This window comes from Schistocerca serialis, chromosome 2 (assembly GCF_023864345.2).
Source record: "Schistocerca serialis cubense isolate TAMUIC-IGC-003099 chromosome 2, iqSchSeri2.2, whole genome shotgun sequence".
Taxonomy (NCBI): Eukaryota; Metazoa; Arthropoda; class Insecta; order Orthoptera; family Acrididae; genus Schistocerca; species Schistocerca serialis.
The window spans coordinates 953,394,829-953,415,246 of NC_064639.1; the positions used below are offsets into that span (position 1 = coordinate 953,394,829).

At 41.9% G+C, this 20,418-nt stretch overlaps 1 protein-coding gene across 2 annotated transcripts in view; it reads left to right on the forward strand.

The window, feature by feature from the left end:
* Window positions 1-20,418, forward strand: part of LOC126458331 (uncharacterized) — a 499,515-nt gene that overhangs the window by 205,526 nt on the left and 273,571 nt on the right. Inside the window, exon 2 of one of the 2 annotated variants that reach the window (XM_050095291.1) lies at window positions 18,221-18,377. The exons of the other annotated variant lie outside the window; for it this stretch is intronic. Coding sequence (XP_049951248.1) covers window positions 18,258-18,377 — 120 coding nt within the window. The 5' untranslated portion in view covers window positions 18,221-18,257. The remainder of the gene's footprint in view (window positions 1-18,220; window positions 18,378-20,418) is intronic. 2 annotated transcript variants of the gene reach the window in all.

Here is a 20,418-nt window from a genome sequence, read left to right on the forward strand (position 1 = left end):
CCCGGCCTAGATTATAGGAGTAGGATACTTGTTCTAAAATTTTCTCATTTATTACTGTTTTCGACCTGATTGTATTCTTTTCTTTGAGAGCCATTATCTTTATCTTATTTGCAGAAATAGTTAAGCTGTGACATATTTCGTTTTGGGTCAATCTGTATACTGCTCTTTGTAAATAATCTTCTGTTTCCTGTATCTAGTCATCAGCATATATAACAGAGTAGATCCTATTTTAATGTCTAACTGTATTTCGTCTTTCACTTCATAACAAGGTCTTTTGACCTTATCAAAGGCTTTCTCAAAATTCTAAGCCAAATTTCCTACGTTTTTTCTGTAATTTGTCTTATTATAAATGTATGATCGTTACACAAACGTCTCTTTCTGAAGCCTGATTGTAGTTCTGAGATTATTACATCAATGATAGTTTGTAGCCTTTCCGAATTTTCCCATAAGTTTTATTTCTTGCATTTAGTAAACTTATTCCTCTATAATTTCCTGTGTCTTTTCTAATGCCTTTGCCGGCCGAAGTGGCCGTGTGGTTAAAGGCGCTGCAGTCTGGAACCGCAAGCCCGCTACGGTCGCAGGTTCGAATCCTGCCTCGGGCATGGATGTTTGTGATGTCCTTAGGTTAGTTAGGTTTAACTAGTTCTAAGTTCTAGGGGACTAATGACCTCAGCAGTTGAGTCCCATAGTGCTCAGAGCCATTTGAACCATTTTCTAATGCCTTTTTTAAATATAGAAATAACTAGCCACAATATTTCAATGGCTCATCTCGTCGAAAGCTTCAGGTGAGAATGTTGTTTCCTGATTTCGCAAGAACCTATTCGTACGCCTTTTCATAGGCCGCAGATGACGAGCAGCGCGTTCCCCTGAAATCGTCGCCGCTGCCCCTCCTAACGTAAGTGAAGATACAGCTCCCCAGTGATGAAAGTTGGCAAAGCGATGAATCTCTGTCGAGTACCACTGCCGATGCAGAAGCCCGCTGTGTGAACGACCCTTGTTTCTTGATCTATACTGTAGGGAAGCAGCACACTTACGCCTTATAAAATTCACATCAGTCTTTCCATTGTGTGCCAGCCTAGTCCGCTGTAACTAGCTCTGACGTCATAAATATTGCGCAATACTTTAAAATGAAGTAAATAACCTGAAACGTTTCTAGCATGTCAGGAGTAATGCAAAATCAATATGTGTTGGATATCAGTTCAATAACTTCAACCATTTTCGAAATTTGGATGTTTTTCTGTAAAAATCATTGGCGCAACAGAAAAGAGCTAGAAACTTAAAAATTTATATTTAGATTCCTTTTGCATAATAATTTAGTAGAAACAGTATTCTGGATGTCACAAATTAAAATTTTAGTTGAAATTCATGATTTTCTGGTTTTTGTCTTAGAAATTAAGGAAGCAAGATAGATTAAGTGGGCGAATAAATAAAGCTAGGATGTTTAAATTTAAGTAGAAGGGAGATCCGCTATAATCATAAAAATGTGAGAAGTTTCAACAGAATAACTATAAAACTATAGCTATAGCGTATCTCCAGAGAGCAAGTTCAGAGCTCGTCTACTGCGTGTAGTGGAATTAAAGTAATTCTTTGGCCCAAAATATTTGACTTAGCCACATCAGACTTTTATTCTGATTACTTACTTGTGTGCTGATTGCACAATTAAATTGAAAGCTTCATCGGCCATCAGCAAAGGAAGCAATGATTTATTCGATAACTTGAAGTGGTGCATTACTAGCCGAGCAGCTAGTCGGGAGGGCAGATTTGATCAGGCGTTCCCTTAGCCGCCCGCACCGCGGCTTGATATGTAAGAACGCTGCGCGAGAGAAGAAGGCCACAGTTCTCTGCAGACGCTGATTAGCGCACCACCTGTGCCGCGTCGGTATCGTTGATATAAACAGCCTCGGATGCAGTAATAAGTTACTCGGGATACGCGTAACCATGAAATCGTTTTCAAGTGAAGTGTTAATTTTGGGATGACGTTAATGATCTAGCTGTAGTTTGCGTATGTCGTATTTTCACGTGCCGCCGTAGGACAGACATTCTACCATTATTGGCATGGCTTTTGATGAACATCATCATCAAATTATGGCGAGCATTCACTTAAACATTTAATTTGAACAGTTATAGTGGCATCAGCGCATTAGACTCTGAACTGCTCTGGTAGTTGGATTGTGTGGATTCTTTTTGGTCTGTGACTTTCAGAATATAGTGAACATGTTTAGAGAGAATGGTTTTTGATTATGAATCCCAGACAATCTCCTAACTCCTCAGAGCTATGAGCTGTAGCTATAAATGTATTTCTCAGATGAAGTGGGCACTAGGAATTGTAATTACAGGCTTCACGTTTTGCTAATCATTTTCTGGTTGCCAATAATGTAGTTAGAGAGCCAGTGTTGAGAACGGCAAACAGCATAAATACAAAACATTTATTCTATTATTCCACCCGCCGCCCCACAATACGTTTTATACAAATCGTTGTACGTATTGTATGTTCCGCATCTCCTCCTAAACCACTGGACCGTTTTCAACCAAACTTGGTATAAATATCACTTACTGAAGTTAAAGTCTTCTATGTTGTTGGGCTGCATCACACAGGGCAGGCCGGGACAAGTGGATACGATTGGAAGTGGATGTATGCATACAAACGCAACTCCGTGACGCGCACACCACGTGTACGCCCGCCACGTGATCCACAACGGTCCAGACCGTAGTGCGGGCTGTGTCAGTGTGAGTGGACCACTGCAAAGGGAACGATGGCACTCAAAATGGAGCAGCGGATGTTCGTAGTGGAATGTTACGTGACAGCAAAGTTGTGAAAACGGTGTGGTCACTTGTTTGCTGTGAAGTTTAATGGTATCAAAGTGTCAGCAAAGAGTGCCGTGCAACGCTTAATCCGAAAATGACGTCAGACAGTATCTGTTCTCAACAACTCAAAAAACGTTTGGAAACTTGCCCGCACACCAGAAAATGTGACTGCAGTTCACCAGAAAATGCTTCAGTGCCCTACCAAATCAACTATATTTCGTTTTCTCTGCTGTATTTCTTTGCACATTGGAACTCTGTCCTCCAGGCCACCTTTATTTGCCCCACTCTGTATTTCTTTTAAACGATCCTGTCCATAGACAAGGCTTATAAGCGAAATATTAATTATGCTAAGCAGTAATGACGAGGAACCGCCTTCTCACTCTTTCAAGTTACCGTTTGTTTCGGGTGCCACTGACCGCATAAGCAGAATTCTAAGGAAAAATGGTATTCAGGCCTCTTTCTTTATCAGAACAAAATAAAAGACTTTTTTCGGCGAAAAACGAAAGCATCTGATTACCTCCACACTGCGAGCGTCTACGAAATGATGTGTATACAGCCGAAAAGAGAAGGGCTGTTACCGAACGTATTAAAGAACACGAACGCCACACGCAGCTAAAATAAAGTGTGAAGTTGGCGGGGCATCCCGCTGGTCTTGACAGTACTTTTAGCAACGTATGTGTGCTGACTAACGAACCTAACATTTATAGAAGAAAAGTCCGAGAAGAGATTGAAATTTTAAAGAGAGCGTAACTTCAATAGAGAGAGGACGGCTACAGGCTACCAGCACCGCGGCACCCCGCGTTAAGAAAGTGAATAAGCGTCCTGTAAGCCACCTCTATGGACATGATATTTTTGATAAACATTTCCTCTCTGTTGCTCTCGTCGCTCGTCGTTTCACTTTTAACCAACGATAACTGTCCACCAATAACAGCATGAGGAATTTTAACTAACAATTCTTCTCCTACGTAAGTACGGGAAAATAGCTTTCTAACCAATGACGATGGTCCATCAGTGGCAGTCACAACAGATTTGGCCAATACCTCCCTTCTTAAGCTTTAGAGTGGGAATACTACTTACTATCCAACGACGGTGGCCCACCAAAGGTAGCCACGAGAATTTTACCCAGTCACTTCTCCAGCGCAAGCGTGGGGAAACTCTCTTTTATAACAGAACGCGACACTGGTCTCTGACAGTGCACATCACAGAATCCCGTAGAACATCCCAGCAGAGGGGTCGTACGTCGACAGTTTAGAAGAAATATGACGCGGCCTAAAAACCGAGAAGATTTTAACTTCAGTGACAACGGTCACGAAAGTCTTCAGATTTACATATCACTTTGGAAAGAATCGGTTTAGGGATAGGAACCACTTACCTACCAAAGGGTGGAGGTGAAAACGAAGTCCATCCCATGACAGATACCCAGATTGTGTTCATCCAGTATTTGAGGATGAGAGCACTTAGTCACTTGTAACAAACTATACAGATTATTCCAAACCTTTAAGAAACTATTTCCTGCCGACGACGCCACAAAATGATAGAAGGAAAATAGTTGACCGCTTACTACATCTTCGCTGTTCATGCAGTAAAACTGCCGCATAGGGCATGACATTTGAATTTACAACTCCTTTACTACTAACTTCATTCGTAACACATTTTGCAGACAGTATTCATACGCACATCTGAATGTACCAGCAAAATTATGTCATTGTACGACACTTATTACAGGTGATATGACGTTATAGATATTGAGCTGCGTGAAAATAAAACTGCAAGGCGAAATGCGATAGAGATACAGATGAAATATGTGTACAAATATGTGTACGTGAAATATATGTGACATGCACATAAGCAGGCAAAGCCTCGGGTAAAAAGCTCCTCGTAAACCCCTGGATCTACTTCAACTATATTTGGTATACCTGATATTTACTGTCTGAGAGGAAATACTGTGGGGATGCGAACCAGAAATCTTCTATTAAGGTGGGTTTGATAACTTGGAGAGAGAAGAGCTAGGAGAAGATGGACAGGAAGAAGTAGAACTGGACAGAAAAAGAGAAATGGACAGAAAGAGAGAGAGATGATAAGATGAATACGGAGGGGAGGAGGAGCAGAATGACAGAGAGCGTATGGCCAAGAGAAGAGAGAGAGAGAGAGAGCGTGGAGGAGCAGATGGACAGAGGCAGGCACAGATGGACAGAGAGACAGCCGGGACGAGATGTACAGAGGGAGAGGGCCAGCAAGAGCCGAACAGTGACGGGGTGGGGGAGGGTGGAAGAGATGTACAGAGGAGACCGACTAATAGAAGACTGGAATAAATACATAGCCCAGCAATGCCGGGTACTCATCTAGTGTCAGATAAAACGAGACATTACAATTCACTTACGGGGTAGCCCTTGTCTTTATTCCAAAAAAATGGTTCAAATGGCTCTGAGCACTGTGGGACTTAACATCTGAGGTCATAAGACCCCTAGAACGTAGAACTACTTAAACCTAACTAACCTAAGGACATCACACACATCCGTGCGCGAGGCAGGATTCGAATCTGCGACCGTCGCACGGTTCCAGACTGAGGCGCCTAGAACCGCTCGGCCACACCGGCCGGCTGTCTTTATTTCCAGTGTCTTCCAGTCTCTTTTCATTGATTGCACTAGTTAACAAATTTAAACTTTTTTTCTGCTTCTGGTTTGTAAATTGGTGGATTTACCTAATTTTGGGGTGTTGAATACACTGATAAAATCAGTTTTTCTCTATGACGTCACATTTCCTAGATATACAGTAAAATAAAAAAAAGGTAACAGCGAAAATTGACACAATTAAGTCAAACAAAAATACACATTCGGAGCGTCTGAAGTCAATACTATTTTGTATGCGTATATGGGCATGATGCCAATAAAAGGTCAAAATTAGTTTTGAAGATATTTTCACTTTTAATCGTCTGTGGTTTTTGAAAAATGCGACGACGGATCTCTTCTTCTGTTTGCCGTTTCATCACTCTCCTTAACAGGACCCCATCAGTAGTCACCCATCATCGAAGGGTTCCAATGGCCTTGAACGGTGTTCCATCGTAAGAATGTCTTCGTGAAAGCGTTCACCATGCTCATCGCTTAGGACCCCCAAATTTTCCGGGAAGAAATCAAGGTGAGAATGTAAAAAGTGAATTTTAAGTGACATTCTACACCCCATGTTCTTATAGTTGTCCAGCAGATCATTCGCAATGGTTCGAGGCGCTACAGTCTGGAATTGCGCGACCGCTACGGTCGCAGGTTCGAATCCTGCCTCGGGCAAGGATGTGTGTGATGTCCTCAGGTTAGTAAGGTTTAAGTAGTTCTAAGTTCTAGGGGACTGATGACCTCAGCAGTTAAGTCTCATAGTGCTCAGAGCCATCTGAACCATTATTCCCATTGGCAACATAGTTTTTGTCTTTTCTGTTACGCAAGAAGCTCTTCGCAATTGCTTCAAATGAAGACCAAGCAGCTAATTGGATATCTGTGAGTTTGGTAACAAAGACTGGATCTTTCAGCAAAAAAATGGTTCAAATGGCTCTGAGCACTATGGGACTCAACTGCTGTGGTCATAAGTCCCCTAGAACTTAGAACTACTTAAACCTAACTAACCTAAGGACATCACACACATCCATGCCCGAGGCAGGATTCGAACCTGCGACCGTAGCGGTCGTTCGGTTCCAGACTGTAGCGCCTTTAACCGCTCGGCCACTCCGGCCGGCGATCTTTCAGCAGTTTTCTTATTTGTGGTCCAACAAATATACCCCTTCAGCTTTGACTCATTTAATTTGGGAAATTTTTCTTTTACGTGATTGAAGGCCTCACCTTCTTTATCCTGAGTTTTTACAAAGTTCTTGATAAGACCCAACTTGATATGAAGGGGAGGAAAAATCATGTTACCGGGCGCAACTAATTGGGTATTGTTCACATTTACGTTTCCAGGAACATATGACTTCCTTATAGGCCATTCCTTGACTGTATAGCGGTTCTTGGTGTCACGGCTATCCCAAAGGCACAAAAAGCAGCAGTATTTCGTGGATCCAGCCTGTAAGCCCGTAAGGAGTGCAACAACTTTTAAATCACAGCAAAGCTGCCATTCATGATCCTTATATTTGATTAAAGAGCTGAGACGAAGAGTCATGATATTGAGGCACTACTCTTCTATATGTTCAGTACTTTCTGATTTACTGGACATGGTGTCTAGTTCCGTGGCTTTCAAGTTACAGACAGGAACAGGCAACTCCTCATCATGGGGCACAGGAAATTGCACTGAAGATACATTTGGATATTTTATTTTATGCCTAGTTTTGCTTGAATGTCCCTAAATATTTGTAAGACAGAAGTAACAGTCTGAATAATGGTCATTAGGCTCACATCACACCATCGGAACAGCGGATGGCATGGATCGGCGTTTTCCTTTCAACCACTCGTTTAAGGTCGTAGTGCAGGTTATGCAGGCAGTATGAGGCGTAAAATTTTTATCTCGATCACCAACAGGATAATCAAAATACAATTTATATGCCTTCTTAATCAAATCAGTGATTGGTTTTCTTTGGGTTTTCAGAGTGAATTTCCCACACACATAACAAAAGTTGTCGGGGTGGTTTGGACAGAAACGAAATTTACTAGTTGCCATTATTCTTAGTGTAAGTTTTAAACACAAAAAGTTTGCACTATCTTTCAAAAGAAACACTCACTGAGGATCTCTTTCACACCACTGGATTACCACACCAACCATTTACTGACGATTTGTAGATCTTCTAGCTCTCCTCTGCAAATCAAAAACAAACAATTAAACATCAAAACAGAAGAACAGCAAAAAGCGAAATACTGAATACGAAAAATAAAAAAACCTTTAAAAACAAAAAAATTATACGTGATAGAACATTTTGAAAGGTATATTCGGATTCTACACACCAAATTACATACTAGTTGCTGTATCACATCCCAGATGCAAAATGGCTGTTGACTGGTGTTACTTTCAGACTCAATCCCGACGGCGAAACGCAAGGGTAACTGCATGTGTCTCATCACATATACTGCATGTGTCTCATCACCCATCATTGCAAATTTCTCAGGTTGTAATAATCGCATGTGGCAATGATGCTCAATCCATCTCTCGTGAATGGTGCGAATTGTTAGTCCAATTACATTTTCCCGCAATAGCAAGGAATTTTGTAAACGCCGGGCATATTCAATCCTAGATCACCTTTCACCAAGCCATGCAGTGGAGGAAATACGGATTTGATGTTTTATCGTTTTAAAATTCTTCCTATCTCCGAAGAAAACTCAAATCGTATTGAAGGAAAGCATCCGATCTAAATATGTCTTCTACTGCTTCCGGCGAAGATCTAAACGTACGATGGATATGTTGTTCAGTGTAAGTATTCTCCTTAAACACGAGACTGAGGTGTTCTAGTTGGTTGTAGCTCTTGTATCATGTTTTCCGCGTCCGAGATCGCCTAAGCCTTCCTTGCCAACGTCCGCAGAAAGGACAACTGTACTCAGGAACACACCAACGCATACGAACCGGTCTCTATACGCGAAGAGTTGTCATTCACTGTCCCAATACTCGGGAGTCTTGCTTTCGAGTACTCGATAGTCATTGAACGTTTACGCCAGCTTTCACCACTGGGGCCCTCTACTTGCGGTAGGGGACAGCAGTGACAATTTCAGGCGCACGCACGGATGGTCTTCTGCGTCGTTCATGATATGAACCGTTTCCGGCAGACCACCGAAGAGCGTTCTCGCCTAAAGATTGTGGCCAGATGGACCGTCGACATATTGTGTGTATATGATTGTATGATACGGCTGCAGATCTGACAAGAAGGTCATCATGTGATCATAACGTTCCGGCTCATCAATGTAGCGGCGCGCAACCATTCTTGACTCAACACTCATTGTTGGAATGTTTACCAACACCCCCTCCTCCCTCTTCCCCCACGTTTTTCCTCCGACTTCTTAGATTCAATGTAGTCAATGTTTACCTGGTACATAACCCCCATTATGTACCTAGTATTGTCATAAGCCATCACTGCACTCGTGTTTTCAAGAGCTTTCGAATGTCGTAAAAAATTACATTGTTCTATTTAAAGATACGTTTGATTCAAATGGTTGAGGCAAGAGTTAGTTCTATCACGCGGTGCCGGCCGCTGTGGCCAAGCGGTTCTAGGGGCTTCCGGAACCGCGCGCCTGCTACGGTCGCAGGTTCGAATCCTGCCTCGGGCATGGATGTGTGTGATGTCCTTAGGTTAGTTAGGTTTAAGTAGTTCTAAGTTCTAGGGGACTGATGACCTCAGATGTTAAGTCCCATAGTTCTCAGAGCCATTTGAACCATTTTATCCTTAAACGATTCAAGAAAACCACGGAAAAGCTGAATCTGGATGGCATGACTGGGATGTGAAATGTTGCCCTACAAAACGAGTGTTCATTGACTAGTGTGGTCCCTCCCTAGGTCACTGAAGTTTGAGATCACGAAGGAAGACCAACTGGTATCACCAAAAAGAAAGCTCTGCAACCGCTGTGTAAACCCTACACTCATATACATAGGGTATTACACAGTTCGTATCACTGTCTTCCAGGTGTTGAGCAAGGGACTTAAAAGATGTTTTTGTAGGGTAACTACGTCTGGAAATGTACCGTTTGGGTGCAAAATGAGTTTGAAGATCGAATCATTTTCAAATGTCCTGCTTCACGGTGCGCACACAGCGGAGACAGTGTGCGCTCTATAGGAGCTCAAAATGGTTCAAATGGCCCTAGTGGACTAAATTACTCGCAGTACAATAAAGATAGGATTTCGCTGAACAGAAATTCTGTCGCTTGTAAAATACAGTATTTGAAACTTTGTTTGTGACGATATAACTTAGCTAAATGTATTTAAGAGATGACGATCGCATTAATATTTGGAATTTCGGAGGAATGGTGTGGTGCGCAATGGGGTCACAACACCACTTTCCCGGCCGTTGTCGGGTTTCTTGATCTTGGAATCAAATTTGGTTCAAATGGCTCTGAGCACTATGGGACATAACATCTGAGGTCATCAGTCCCCTAGAACTTAGAACTACTTAAACCTAACTAACCTAAGGACATCAATGCCCGAAGCAGGATTCGAACCTGCGACCGTAGCAGCAGCGCGGTTCCGGACTGAAGCGCCTAAAACCGCTCGGACACAGCGGCCGGCTCTATAGGAGCAGTTCTACGTGAAAACACTACTGTTCCTTGGACATGATGTATCTGCGACACATGCTTTCATACAAAAGTGCTACAAACCCTGGAATACGCTGAGTAATCTCTGTTGCCATCAGATCTCGTACAATGAGATCATCTGATTTTACACCACACACTTCATATGGGCCCACAAGAAAAAGTCATGAGCAGTTAACCTTGTCGACTGTAATGGCCAAGGAGTTGGTCCACCCAGACTTATCCGCCCTTTAACGTACATTTAATTGGAATGTACGCGTAAACCACAAGCAATATTCGGAATATCATCTCGGAACCACATTTTCTGACGGAATCAGTGGCAACTCATCCAATATCTCCACCAGTACGTCTGGCTTTCTTCTCAGTTTGCGTGCGTACCGTGAATTAGTAAATTTGGAAGTGATCCGATTTTCCAACTTATTTTACTTCCATTATCGGTCATGGGCCCCTTGTCGAAACTTTATTTACTAAGCCATTCCACAACTCCAAGAAGCCTGTAATAAAAATTGTGGAACACAATCCAGTTCAAAGTACACAGTGCGGAATTGATCACTAGATGTAACAAGAGGCGGACCGCCAGTATAAAGGGAAGCAGGGAGTTCTGCGTTGTCAGTAGAGTAACAGTAACACGGCAGATGCGTCGGTCAGTTACTTCGAACGTCAACTAGTTATTGGACGTCATCTGAGTAAAAATCCATCAGGGACGTCTCATCCCTTCCAAAGCAACTCAAAACGACTGCTCATGATGTGATTCTAAAGTGGAAACACGAAAGAACCCAGCAGATCTCACGTACTGATGGACAGGAACCGTCCAACAAGGCGGAGTATGAATGTAAAAAGTCGCAAGAAATTAGCGGAAGGAATCACTGGTCAGTTACAAAGTGCTACAAGCGGTCTACCTACCGCAATGACTCTACGTAGGATACAACGGTTGAGCAGCTTCTCGTAAGCCACACATTCCTGAAACCATTGCTAAGCGGCACAACTGGACAGTGGATGACTGGAAATGAGTGATCTGGAGTAATGATGTATCCTATAGCTGTGGCAGTCCGATGGATGGGTTTGGGTTTGGGAAACGCCTGGAAAGCTGACATGTGTAGGGCCAACAATGAAGGATGGAGGATGTGCTGTTACGATGTTAGTGTGTGGTCTCCTTATTGCACTAAAGGAAATACTAAATGCCGAAGTATATGAACACATTTTACAGCATAGTGTGCTGTGTAGAGTAGATGAACAGTTCGGAGATGATGATCGTGTCAGGATGACATGCGCTCTGTCACAAAGCAGCATGTGTGTGGACGATAACATTCCTGAATGGAACACCTTTGGAATAAGCCAGAAAGTCGACTTCGCTCCAATCTCCAGTATCCTACGTAACTACTACTTCCCTGGTTTCGGCCCTTGTAGAACGGGCTGTCATTCCTACACAGTCAGCCTGACATCTCAGTAAATGTGTACCAAGCAGATTTCAACCCACCATGAAAGTGAAGGGCTGACACATTCCATACTGAAGTCCACTAATAACTCACCGTACACGCTTAACCAGATAGTTTACATGCAGACAAAAAACACCTAAGTTACTATTAAGAAATGATTTAATTTTCACCACCGGTTACGTTTACTGACCCTTCTCAGGTGGCTTGCATAACAACAGAGACGTGCATAGGTTAAGGGAGATATCTCTTTAAGATAACATTTTTAAGCATTTCATAACAGCAGCTGAGCTGATGTTTATCATATAACTTAAAATATTAATAGCTAAACAGCATGCATGATATTACTTCAGATGAAGCCCTCAGATCTGATCTCTCAAATGCTTATAGGAAAATAGAGTGACAGAGAGAACATTAAGAGAGATTACGGCGCCGTCGCCTTTGACAGGGACAGAGGTACTCTGCACATATCGACTTAACTGGTAGAAACATGAACATGTACATTTACACATACTCTACGCCTTCATATCTTTTATGTGCCACATTGTCATTAGACCCTCTAAAGACCTCATTTGCCCATTGTCATTTTTAAAATTTTAGTCTAGACTAGTGTGTCGTTTACTCCTGTTTTAATCCTCAACAATTCACTCATTCCCCTGTCTCTTCATGTTGTTTCTAACAAAATCTTCTAATTTTCTTTTATTCTGTTTCAGTCAAATGCAGGCGAGTTGCCAGTGGGGCACAGGATGTGCCAGTTGGGATTACTTGAGTTGGGAGATCGAATTTCAGCATTCACCTTGCAACCAACGGAAACCTCCCAAAAACCCCATATCTTTCCAGAACTAAATCAAAAATAGTTGCCACCTCAGGTCCCGTCTGGGGTTCTTGGGAGGTTTCCCTTGGTTGCAAGGTGAATGCCGAAATTCGATCTCCCAATTGAAATAATCCCAACTGGCACATCCTGTGCCCCACTGCCAACTCACCTGTATTCGACTGAAACAGAATAAAAGAAAATTAGAAGATTTTGTTAGAAACAACATGAAGAGACAGGGGAATGAGTGAATTGTTGAGGATTAAAACAGAAGTAAAAGACGCACTGGTCTTGACTAAAATTTTAAAAATGACAGTGGGCAAGAGAGGTCTTTAGAGGGTCTAAAGACAAATGAAGCGAAGCAACAACACAATCATTGCGTCTAGATGGAAGAAGGTAAAGAAGAATATTAATAAAAAGAAGGCAAGGCGAGCTGTAATCAAATGAGTATGAAAGAGGGGGGGGGGGGGAAGTAGGGGGAGCCCGAAGGAATACGTTGTAAGCTAACTTTTCCCAGCATGAGTACATTAATGGTTGACAACGTAAACAGACTGCGCCTGTGCGACTCCATGAATAACACGTTTTCAGCTCATTTGTACATGTGTACATGGCAGACAAATAAAAAGAGTTACCAGGGATTATTTCCCCAGTGGTTTTTATGATAGCTTCCGACGAATTTTCGCTCTGGCTGAGAGTGCAGTAACAGCACCTGACGCAACACGGCAGCCAGCTGTAGGTGAAAGTGGGTACGCAGCTGTGGGCGGGTGGACTAATTAGCGTTAAGAGCGGAACATCCCGGCGGCAGCCATTAACTGCAGCTGGGCTCCAGCTTCTGGGTCAGGGGCGGCTGCGGCAATTGTCCGCAGCAGCGGGACGAGCCACGTGCGACCGGTCCCGCTAATAAGAGGATCATCAGGGGCGAATATGGGTCACAGATAACATCCCAAGCAATAAAGCTATGTGCATTATCTCTGACTGCTTGAGACGCAGCGTACAAATTTTATCATTAGATTAGCTGAAAGAGTGTGTACGCGCACCACCCACCCACCCACACACACACACACACACACATACATACACAATACAATAACGGAGGTAAAACCGATTAGTAATAGACTAATGAAAATTTCTCTTAAACGCGCAAATAACGCATACACTTCAATTAGTGCCTGTATGCCAGTTAATGACGATAACCGTACAAAACCTGAGGTTAATGGAGCTTGGGACACGTTAGAAAGCATTATCTCGGAAAGTCGCAGACATCGATTATCCAGTGAACCTGTCGAACGCGGATGACATGTCAGATTGGAGCCGATTTCACGTACGCGCCACATCACTTTGACTCCAGTACACACGTAGAGCAACTCTCTGATTCACCAGCCTGCTGCCCTTAATATGATGATGTGGACCCGTTCATTGGTCACGATTGTCCTTCGTGCCATGATTGATGTGCATTCTACTGTTTCACGGACTTCTCTGATGCGCCCCTTCCGGCCCTTTACTTCCGACTGAAATGCTGCAATCTTTTCGCGTGCAGCATTCTACCAGGATGCGCAAGCCATTTGAGCCAATTGTTGCCATGTTTACAAACAACGTCACGGATGACGTTCCGATCGGTACAGGAACAGTCAGAACAGCATAGCATCTGCACGACGTATTGGGGTTACGCCAAACTATTGTTGATACTTGTACATGAAATACTGGAAGCCGATAGACAGGCAGCCTGCAACTGGAGTATGTATCTATTAGCTGATTAGTAATCTAGATTTATTAATATAGATTATAGACGATAGGCAGTTCAGTCACGGGAATAGAAGCTTTTGAACCGTGATACTATAGAAGAATTCCAAGATCAGGTGGGTAAACCGAATAAAAAATGAGGAGGCACTGAATCGAATTGAAAAAAATATTTGGCACAGCTTGACTAACAGAAGGGATAGGTTAGCAGGACGTATACTGAGGCGTCAAGGAATTGTCAGCTTTGTAAAGCAAGGCAGGGTAAGGGGGCGGGAGTGGATAAGATGTAGAATTAGAGGGACACCAAAGGTTGAATACAGAAATCACGTTCAAATGGATGTACGCTGCAGTACCTACGCAGAGGTGCATCAAACCAGCTCTCAGGCTTAAGGCAACAACAACAATATAGCTACACAATAAGACACAGAATGTAACTGTCGGTTTTACGTCGACGACTTGCGGTCAATACTCGCCAGCCGCATTTTCTCTGGTATTTCAACAGGTATTTGTAATTTCAGTTTTACGAATTTTAAGTGTTGTCTGTCCAAACACACACCTATTGCTAATTATGTATTTCATGTGGGGCCCATCGTTGACTTAGAACGTCGATTTACCTCTCCTTACAAAGAAAATGTTTCTTTAAGCGGTTTTTTGAATACACATTCGACAGAGCGGCCCAAATTAGCGCGATATCTCCTCCTACATTTAGGTCTGTTAGTACGCACCTGTTGACCGCGTCTTCTTACGGCCCTTCCCTTCTCGACTCTTGTGCGGCTATTCGCCTTCAGTGTTGCCTGGCAGTGTCCACTAAACTGTAGTGATCTTAAGATCTGCAGCTGCTTCCCCCTGATTCACGGTTCATTCGCTTTATAAAAGACTATGTACACAACTGTGGCACGTAGTCACTCTCTGTACAAACTAATAACTCAGCTGAAGCGCCGTTGGCCGATGTCGCCGAGCGGTTGTAGGCGCTTCAGTCTGGAACCGCGCTACCGTTATGGTCGCAGCTTCGAATCCTGCCTGGGGCATGGATGTGTGTGATGTCCTTAGGTTAGTTAGCTTTAAGTAGTTCTAAGTTCTAGGGGACTGATTGTAGTAGGCTGTTTATGTTTTCTTATTGGCAACGTTACGTAGCGCTCTGTAGGAAAATCACTGGCTGTGCTGTGTGCAGTCTGTGGCTAGTTTGCATTGTTGTCTGCCATTGTAGTGTTGGGCAGCGGCAGCTGGATGTGAACAGCGCGTAGCGTTGCGCAGTTGGAGGTGAGCCGCCAGCAGAGGTGGATGTGGGGAGACTGGATGTCATGAACTGCTATGTATATTATGATTTTTCAAAACTATTAAGATCCAGTAAAAAATAACTTTATGATGGATGTACTCCAAAAAAATGAGGGAGCACAAAAAGACATTTCCACTTCACAGGAATTGCATACGTAATTTTTGTCAGTGACTTGGTAACTTGTCTGCTAGAGCAAGTTACAGTGATGCATCACTCTAGTGTTAAGATGTGACATAGGTATTAAACATGGCCATTTTTACTGTAATATTTTTTTCTGCTTGAGCTTTCTCTTGTTTAGATATAAGTTATTGCATTTGCTGCGACTGTTTGTCAGGCATAATGCTACTAAATTTAACTTTGTATTACTCTGTTATGCTAGTTTTACTACTGATTTATTTTTCTTGTTGCTGCACATTGGCTCATATTAGTGGTAATGTTGCATTGCTTGGTAATTTAGACTTACTGCAGCTTGCTTTGACAATTTCCATTTTTTTTCATTGCTATTTGTATTAATTGTTTTATGGTGCTGCATTGCCTCGTCCCTTAGTTTAGCATCTGAGCTCAGTAGATTTAAGTTAGCTTAAGAGGGGGTAGACTATATAAGAAACTAACTATGATGAATTGGAAGAAATGCATTGAGAAGCTATAAGAAAATGGTTTCGCCAAAAAAGTTGTGCATAGTGGAGAAAAACTATTTTTGAAAGAGGATGTGAACAGAATACAGAAAGCAGGCTTAGATAGGACTTTTTGAGAATAATGATGAACGAAGGAAGATCTCCATGCAAAATACTGCAGTAAAATAAACCCTGTCCTTTTGTCTTATCCCTCTATGTGTTTGTGTACCCTTGTGTATTTGTGTTTTTCCTGTCTTTATGTGTTTAGCTGATGTTGTTATGTTGTAGAATTTTTTTAATACTATGTTATTTACTTTGTAAAGATGTTTAAACATTATTTGTTCTGTTTTGTTTTAATGCTCATGTGTGAAGTTGATGTTTCAAAAGTTATTCTGATCTTTTATGTATTTACTTATGTCATAATTCCTGTAACACTGATGTATATGTTTATTTCTATTCTTTTGTAAAGCCCCTATTACTACAATTGTTATCTGTATTGTTATGTTCTTTAATGATGTATTCTGTATCCTTGTAATTGTATTCTTATGTTATAAAATTGTAATGGACACCAGTTCATCAGATTAAGTAACTTGTAAGTCACATTTCACTGCACACGTTTCTGTTGGCTATAGTATATGGACGATATGTGAGAAGTAGGGACTGATAGTGTTTGCACGTGTGTTAATAATTCAGCAAGGGACTGGATAACATTGCTGGTTCAAAGGACAATTTCAGAAACTTTGTGAGTTCACAAGTGGTGGTTAAGGACTTGCTATATTATCCGCAAGACTCTTCAATGGTGCACAGTCACAACAGATGGCTGCTGGCCATCTCTACAAGGACTACAGTGGGTCTGCATCTTTGATGACCCACCAATACCATTATTTCTACAAGGACTACAGTGGGTCTGCATCTTTGATGACCCACCAATTCCATTATTTCTACAAGGACTGCAGTGGGTCTGCACCTCTGGTGGCCCACCAACATCGTAATCTCTACCAGGACTACAGTGGGTCTGCTCTGTGATGACCTACCTACCAATATTCTTCAAAACGTCGAATGACTCTGCTGTGGGTTTGCTCTGTTGTGGTCTGCATGTCGTGAGTCAGCACTGTCTTTCCGTTGGAAGGACAACACTACTTCTTCAAGACTGCATGGAAATCCACTACTTCCGTGTGCATTTTCTTTTACTGCTCAGACTTTGAGAAAAACACTGCAGTTTTACTGTGGTGGATGAATAGGACTGCCTTTATGATGGACTGTGAGAAAATTTTAGCTTTTGACCAACATTGTATCAATAAGTGTGTGCATTTGATATCTTTGTTATTGTAATTATGAAAAATTTTATCAAATCAATATTGGCCACTGCCCAAAACAATTTGTAAAATTTTTTGTGGGGTGCATGGGGGCTATGTAAGTAGGCTGTTTATGTTTTCTTATTGGCAACGTTACGTAGCGCTCTGTAGGAAAATCACTGGCTGTGCTGTGTGCAGTCTGTGGCTAGTTTGCATTGTTGTCTGCCATTGTAGTGTTGGGCAGCGGCAGCTGGATGTGAACAGCGCGTAGCGCAGTTGGAGATGAGCCGCCAGCAGTGGTAGATGTGGGGAGAGAAATGGCGGAGTTTTGAAATTTGTATGACTGGATGTCATGAACTGCTATGTATACTATGATTTTTCAACACTATTAAGGTAAATACATTGTTTGTTCTCTATTAAAATCTTTCATTTGCTAACTATGCCTATCAGTAGTTAGTGGCTTCCGTAGTTTGAATCTTTTATTTAGCTGGCAGTAGTGGCGCTCGCTGTATTGCAGTAGTTCGAGTAACGAAGATTTTTGTGAAAGGTATAGGTTAATGTTAGTCAGGGCCATTCTTTTGTAGGGATTTTTGAAAGTCAGATTGCGTTGCGCTAAAAATATTGCGTGTCAGTTTAAGCACAGTCATGTATAATTTTTCTAAGGGGACGTTTCATGATGACCTCAGATGTTAAGTCCCATAGTGCTCAGAGCCATTTGAACCATTCTGAAGCGCAATACATCGTAAAAATTATGTAATCTGCCGGTAACCTTACTCTTTGTTACAAAAAATTCGTATTAATTCTCGGCGTACAGTACGGCTGTATTGTAAATCATTTGAAATTTTATATTTTTGAATAAACCAGGACATTAACTGATTGCGAAATGGTGCAGTTTAGATTGCTATTGTTCATTCTATAGTACGAGTACAAAGACTACCAAATAGGAAACATCTTTGAACTGCTATTCTGCTTTTGATCTGTGCGTGTTTAATTATGTGACCTGTTGACGATTCTTATTGGCAGTGATGGATTTCATTTCTGTTGCAGGTATTGAAGCACGTCAGAGCTCAGCAACTCCGCTCTTATGAATGAGATTATCCTGAACTGGTGGCCAAAATTAACCTCACGGAGATTCAGAAACTGCTCTGTCCGAGCAATATACATACATACCTACTGTCTGTCAACTGATTCAGCTAGGAAACAGGTAAAAGCATCATACTTTTTCTTTGGCATTGTGCATTCTGGCCGCGGGCTATTAGTGTAAAGTAGGACAACTCTAGTTTCTTGGCATTCATTACATGCAAAGTGTTTCATATAATGTCTGTCTTACATTTAGTCATTGCTTTACAATTAGCATCTTCGAGGAGACACTGGCATGGCAGAAATACCCGAAAATTTTGCATTCTGGAGCAGTGTAAACAGGCGACCTTAAGTCTAAGGGTCGAAACATTTGGAAGCTCTTTTCTGTGATGCTTCCTGCGCCTGCTGTCTATCTTGCTTGTATGTTTCAGGGATGTCGTCATCCAATGCTGACACGGTTTTCTCAACCTCAATACGCCGTTGTACATGGCGTATGTGGCTTTGTCCTCGTGGCCTGTCTCTTTAGTGCTCTGAGCAGCCTTCGGTTAACTTTTTATGGTTTCTACGCCGTATCGCTCGTTACTTATATGTTGTGACCCCACCGTAGCCGTCCGCACAGGGGCCAAGAGGGGACATTTCTCCCCTCGTAGGATCTGAGTACAGGTTTCTTATTCATTACAAAATTTTTGTGTGTTTCTATGAATGATTTGTCTACGATTTACTAATCCGCAGGTTTAACATTGCCGAGCTCAAAGAGAAATAGCAGTTGGCACGCGTGCAGGGTTACACGTTACGCAAACAACGCAAAAAAATGTAGCTACAAAAGCAAATTTTGTTCAGCTTTGATCATTCCAATCAATACTGAATAACAGAATGCACAGAAATAATGCTATAAATCCATTAGCATTGTCAGATGTGAATTTTTGCAAGCAAACGAAGTTTCACAGATGACGTCTTTGTCTAGCGTTTTTCCAAGTTCATTTCCTGCCTCTCCACTTTGAAGAATATTATAGAGGCAATTTAGGCTAGTTATTTTTGTTGCAATATGACATGATTTTTTAAGCATTGTGATTTATTTTTCAAGTTCATATTTTTAATGCCAGCAGAACTGTTGAGTGTGGGAAACAAGGCAAGAAAAGAAATAGTCTACCTTTGTAATGAGGTATATGACAAAGGGAAATGGCTTGAGGACTTCCTCGCAACAATTATGGTACCAACAGAGAAAAAGAGAAACACTAAAAAATGTTAAGAGCATAGGACCATCAGTCTAATTTCTCACGCAGCTAAAGTGTTGCTGAGCGTGTTGAATAGAAGGATATATGGCAAGCTGGATAGGGGGATTGCAGAGTAGCAGTTCGGTTTAGAAAAGGAAAAGGATCAAGAGATGCTACTGGCCTGTTAAGAACTATAGGGGAAAGATATAGTGAAAAAGGTACAGAAATCTTTTATAGATTAGAAAAGGCTTTTGACAGAGTTTAGTGGAACAAGCTGATGGATATTTTGAAGAAGGAAGGAGTAGGTTGGAAAGAGAGACGACTGATACAGAATCTATATTTACACCAGAAAGTGAGGATAAGGATTGGAAATGAAATGTCAGAAGGAAGCAGCGCTGGACGAGGTGTTAGCCTTTCCCCGCCGCTCTTTAACGCATACCTTGAAGAGATTATTGCGAAAGGCTTAGATGGGAAAAGAATATGTATTGGTGGAAAGAGAATAGAATGTATAAGATTTGCTGATGAGATGGTATTAGTGGCAGAAAGTGAGCGGACAGTGAATAACATGCTGAAATATCTGAAAGAATCTTGTGTGGAATATGGGATACAAATAAACACAGCAAAAACAAAGAGTATGGTCATCAGTACAAGATGCAGACTATCCATTATTAAAATAGGACAAGCTACCATTAGCCAAGTAAGTGCTTTTAAATATGTTGGAAGCACAATAACTGAATACTTGATATGTCACCAGGAGGTGAAAACTCGAATCGCCATAGCGAAGAAGGCATTCAACAGAAAGAGGAGACTTATGTGGCAAATTAGATAAAGGTCTAAGGTAAAGGCTTGGCAAATGTTTTGTCTGGAGTGTGGCACTATATGGGGCAGAAACACAGACGCTGAGACAAGAGGATGAAAAAAGGTTAGAAGCATTTGAGATGTGGATATGGA